Genomic DNA, 5,455 nt, shown 5'->3' on the forward strand with positions numbered 1-5,455 from the left:
CCATAGCAGTCGTACAATACTCTTATGTAACCATCAGACACATGATTGAAAAATAAAGTTGAACCATCGATACCATCAAATTGTTGAACAGGTGACTTACCGCAGAGGCAGCAGGACACAGTAGCGTACTATGACACCCAGCACCCACACCACGGTGAGCCGTGGGCTAATGTACTGGAAGTTTATATTGGTCCTTGTGAGGAGATTCCACGATACTAACTCCTCTGAGGAGAACCTCTGGGTCACTTCATCTTCCACAATGGCTTCCAATCCCTTCTTGGAGAAATAAAACACATCAGAGAGCTCAAAGTCCCTTCCTCGCAGACCAGAGAGCCCTTTTTCCATGGGTGACTCATCTCTTTGGATAATACCTTAAAAGAAAGTATCAGGACATGAGAAAATGTCATAGGACAGAAGATCAGCTGGCCAAAAAGGCAGCTTTACGACTGTGCAGAATACCAAAGACAAGTAATATAAGTTTAATGGATGACATGGAGCAAATTTCAAAAATGAGACAAGTAATTGCAGAGGGAACAAGGGTGAAATCACTGAGCCTGCATAAAATAATTTCTGTTAATTGTGGAACAACTGTGAACCTCAATAACCCTCTTGCATTCTCCGCCTTATAAACCAATAATAAAATAACTCACAGAAAAAACTCCAAATGTCAATCTAGGTGACGTAAAAATAAAAACTTATGTTTTCTCCCAATACAAATCATAAAGTCAAAAGCAAGCAAAATAGGGGAAAATATTTACTGCAGAGGCAAAAGAAATGTGAATCAGACAAAGATTGGTCTATTTATATTATAAAATCACCAACATTTTTGTTTAATAATAAAGTTCAGTGATGGAAATGATACAGGTACTGTTTTTCAAACTCTACATGTATTAGTGTGGAACTACTAGCCCAAATCAGTTTGGCATGAAGACATTAAAAATAGTGTTGTCATTTGATTCAATATTTCCAATTCTTGGAATCTGCCAGAAGAAATCAGAAATGTAGAGAAAGGTGTTTATTGGAGCATTCTTCATTATCATCAATTCAGACCATGAAATATAGCGTATCCTTTAATAACTGTGTTAACAAAACATTTTAATAACATGGAAAGGGCTCTCATAAGTGGAAAAAAAAAATCAGGATTTAAAAGTGTGATTTATAATGATTTGAGGTCAAAGAATAGCATTTGTCCCAGGGATAAAGCTTAAAAGGCAGCAAGGAGTTGGAAAAAAATGACAAATGCAAATAGGAAACACAGGGAAGAGGTGGAAAGAATGTTGTTATATCATGGAACTTGGAATCAATGTCACACATCAAAATATGTATGAACTGCTCTATGGAAAACCAATTTGTTCTGTAAACTTTCACCCAAATCACAATAAAAAATTAAAAAAAAAAAAGCATAGTTTAATTTAACTGTATAAAATATTAAAGGAGCTCTGGTGGCACGGTGGATAAGGCATTTGGCTGCTAACCAGACGGTCACCGGGTCAAACCCACCAGCTGCTCTGTGAAAGGAAGATGGAGCAATCTACTTCCAAAAAGATTTACAGCCTTGGAAACCTACAGGGAGTCTCTACTAGTTGGAATCAACTTGCTGGCAGTGAGTTTGGGTTCTGTTTGTTTGTTTGTTTGGTATATAAAACAAATAACCATAGAGAAAGTCTCAAGAAAAAACATTAAGTCAACGAGATCAGAATTTCCTCTTTATACTATTATGCTATTTTTTATAAAGAAAATAATGCAAAGGGTTTTAAAGCAGCATAAATTTTTGTAAATTGAAAAAGAATAACTATTGCTGCCCAATTTAGTTACTAAATAAGAATAGCATGAGAAGGAGAAGATCTTTGGAGAATAGTGGCTAAGACATTTGTCTGCTAACCAGAAGGTTGGTGACTCTAACCAGCTACACCATGGAAGATGAGGCAATCTACTTTTCCAAGATTTACAGCCTTGGAGGCCCAATGGGGGTCGCTATGAGTCAGAATCAACTCAATGGCAGTAGTTGGTTTGGTTTTGGTATATACACAATAGTAGTCCCTGGATGGTTAGGCACTGGACTACTACCGTACTTTCCCACATATAACACAACCATGTAAATAAATGCACACACATATAACACACATAGCATGCATAGGAAACTAATGCTTGAGGGAGTTGTGCATTTGCAATAAACTGTATAATGTGCACAGCATTTGCATAAAAATACAGTAACTGGAAGGAGCCTTGGAAGCAAAGTCTGGTGATCTGTTTCCAAAAAATCACAAGCTTGGAAACCCTGTAGAGCAGTTCTACTCTGCACACATTGGGTCGACATGTATCAGAATCAAATCCGTGGACGTTAAGAACAACAATATACACAACATATCCATTTATTCCTCTGGTATATGGGTCACAAGAAATTTAGTTCCTTCAGAAGACTACAATTTGTAATCTCTTATTTTCTTAGTAGGAGCCTGAGTGCACAAGTGGTTTCTGACCAGATGATAACATAAAGGTTCGCAATCCAAACCTACCCAGCAGCTCCACAGAAGAAAGACCAGCTATCTGCATCCCTAAAATTAGAACCAAGAAAATTCCATGGAGTTCATTTCTACTCCATAACACATAGGGTCGCCATGAGTTGGGGGATAACTCAATGGGAGTTAACAACATTTCCTTGGTGTCTTTCCTTGTAGGGTAGAGATTGAGTTGTGAAATATTCTGAAAGATGATCCACCCTTGATTTTCTCACTTTCCAGATTACTGGAAAATCAGTGAGGAAAGTGGAGAGTATGCAAAATGGCTTTAGAGTATGAAGCACCATTGGCTAACCCCTGGAGAGCTTATACATGCATCAACAGAAGGAGCTGCAGTATTTTGGTTTTTTGAAGGAGAGGTAGGTAGCATGATGCACTGGAGGATAAAGGAAAGAGCACCTGGAGTCAAAAGTTAAGTTTTGTTTATGACAACCACCAACTGCAATGTCTGTTAACCAGAAGGTTGGTGGTTCAAACCCACCAGCCACTCCATGGAAGAAAGACTGGGCAATCTATTTCCATAAAGATTTACCATCTCGGAAACCCAATGGGGGTTGCTATGAGTCGGAATTGACTCAATGGCAGTGGGTTTCCATGGCCGTAGGTAATAAATAAGTCACTTAACTTGGTTTCCTTACCTATAAAATGAGGGTATGAAAAATTTTAGCCTCCTTCCACCACCACCACAATTGCCCATTGAATCAACTTTCAGCAACTTCATGTGTATCAGAGTAGAACTGTATTCTACGGGGCTTTCAATGGCATATTTTTCAGAAATAGATCACCAGGCCTCTCTTCCAAAGCACTCCTGGGTGAACTTGTACCACCAACCTTTCTGTTAACAGAATTGCCCTTTTGTACCACACAGGGACTCAATTTCTATTATTTTAGTCCCTTTGATATATATACAAAGCAAATACCTAATAACTTTCTGAATGAGAATAAAAGAAGTTATTGAATGATCATTAAACCATCTCATTTGGTAGTCAAGTCTAAGTGGTTTAACCTTTCTCCACTATCTTTCAAAAGGGTTTAATTAGCATTAGAGGATAAGCCAAGATATTGTCCCTACAGAATTATCCTCTTGGCCTCTAGGCATTTCAACACTGCTCCAAGTTGGTTACTCAACCCAAGTACTGGCCAACATTTAGCCTTGTAAGAGTTTCATTATTTAGCAATATACAGATTTTTTGTTTTTTAACTATAGAGCAAATCTCCAAATGGAATAAACTGGGGACAGTGACAGCCCTTCTAAAAATAATCTTTTTAGTGGGGCCAGAGATAAGAATGCAAGTTCAAGTTACCTCATATTTCTCAACTGACCCAGGCTTCTTTAAACAGAGGCCAGTTCGTGAAGCCCTACATTTTTGGTATTCAGCATTTTCTCAACCCCTGATCTAGTTGATTCTGTGTAAGTCAAATAAAATATCATTTACTTTTATATTTTGGTTAAGCCTCTTTCAAAAGTATGTGTGTATCTACAATGCATCTAACTGGCAAAAGATTAATTCCCAGAAATATAAAGACTTACAACAAATTACTAAAAAAAGTCAAAGAACCCAATTTTTTTTAAAAAAAGGACTAAAAATATGGGAAGTACGTCATAAAGGAATAAGGCTCCATGGCTACACATTTGAAAAAATGTCCAGCCTCACTATTATAAAAAAAATGCAAACTAAAATCATGATGGTATTTCATACCCATCAGATTGGAAAAAGATTTAAAATGTGATATAAGTATTGGTGAGGACATGGAACAATAGGAATGTAATTAGGACAACCACATTGGAGAACAATTTGGTAATATGTAATAAATTCAAAGATATTCATGCCCTACGATTGCTATAAAGTTGATTCTGACTACTAGTGACCCTAATGACAGAGTAGAACTGCCCCATAGAGTTTCCAAGGCTTTATATCTTTATGGAAGCAGACTGCCACATCTTTCTCTTGCTGGTGACTTTGAACTGCAGACCCTATAATTAGCAGCCAAGGGCTTAACCATTGTGCCACCAGGGCTCCTCCATTCACAGCCTATGACTCAGCAATTCCACTCATAAGTAAACTAAGAAACTGCAACAATAATTCAGACACTTCACTCAGAGTCACCAATTGCAAACATTTTGCCGCATTCGCTTTATTGTTCTATCTCTGCTGTTGATGTTTTGTGCTGTCAACTTAATTCAGACTCAGCAATGCTATAGAAAACAGTAGAACTATCCCTTAAGTTTCCTAGGCTCTAATCTTTATGAGAGCAGATGGCTACTGTGGAGCCACTGATGGGTTTGTACCATCAACCTTTCAGTTAGCAGCCCAGTGCTTAACCATTGTGCCATCAGGGCAACTTGCTCTATCTCTATATGTATGAAAAAGTATTTTTTTTCTTAATGACTTGTGAATAAGTTATAGACATCATGCCTTTGACTACTAAATGTTTCAGCAAATATTTCCTTGGTGGTGGTGTTGTTGTTAGGGGCGATCAAGTCAACTCCAACTCATAATGACAATATGTACAACAGAACGAAACGTTACCTAGTCCTGCATCATCCTCACAACACTTGCTATGCTTGAGCCCATCATTGCAGCCACTGTGTCAGTCCATCTCATTGTGAGTCTTCCCCTTCTTCACTGATCCCCCATTTTACTAAGCATAATATCCTTCTCCAGGGATTGGTCCTTTCTAACAACATGACCAGAGTAGATAAAACAAGGTCTGGCCATTCTCACTTCCAAGGAGCATTCATTGAGATATGGAAATCACTTCTCTACCCGTAGTGTAACTATCAAAATCAGAAAGTTTAATATTATTGTGATGTGAAGGTTTATAATTTTTCTTTGAGGTTACCCTATGATTTATAAATTTATCTCTGAGTTTAGAAAAGTCCATTCTATCTTTCAACTTTCTTAACTTCCTCACCATTTAGAAATTCTGTGACT

At 37.6% G+C, this 5,455-nt stretch overlaps 1 protein-coding gene across 1 annotated transcript in view; it reads right to left on the reverse strand.

The window, feature by feature from the left end:
• Positions 1-5,455, reverse strand: part of GPAT3 (glycerol-3-phosphate acyltransferase 3) — a 136,917-nt gene that overhangs the window by 52,269 nt on the left and 79,193 nt on the right. Inside the window, exon 3 of the mRNA XM_007946804.2 lies at positions 101-371. Within this exon, the coding sequence (XP_007944995.1) occupies positions 101-371 (271 nt within the window). The remainder of the gene's footprint in view (positions 1-100; positions 372-5,455) is intronic.

The sequence above is a fragment of the Orycteropus afer genome, unplaced genomic scaffold (genome assembly GCF_000298275.1).
Source record: "Orycteropus afer afer isolate SDZICR_OR568_19922 unplaced genomic scaffold, OryAfe1.0 scaffold00172, whole genome shotgun sequence".
Lineage (NCBI taxonomy): Eukaryota > Metazoa > Chordata > Mammalia > Tubulidentata > Orycteropodidae > Orycteropus > Orycteropus afer.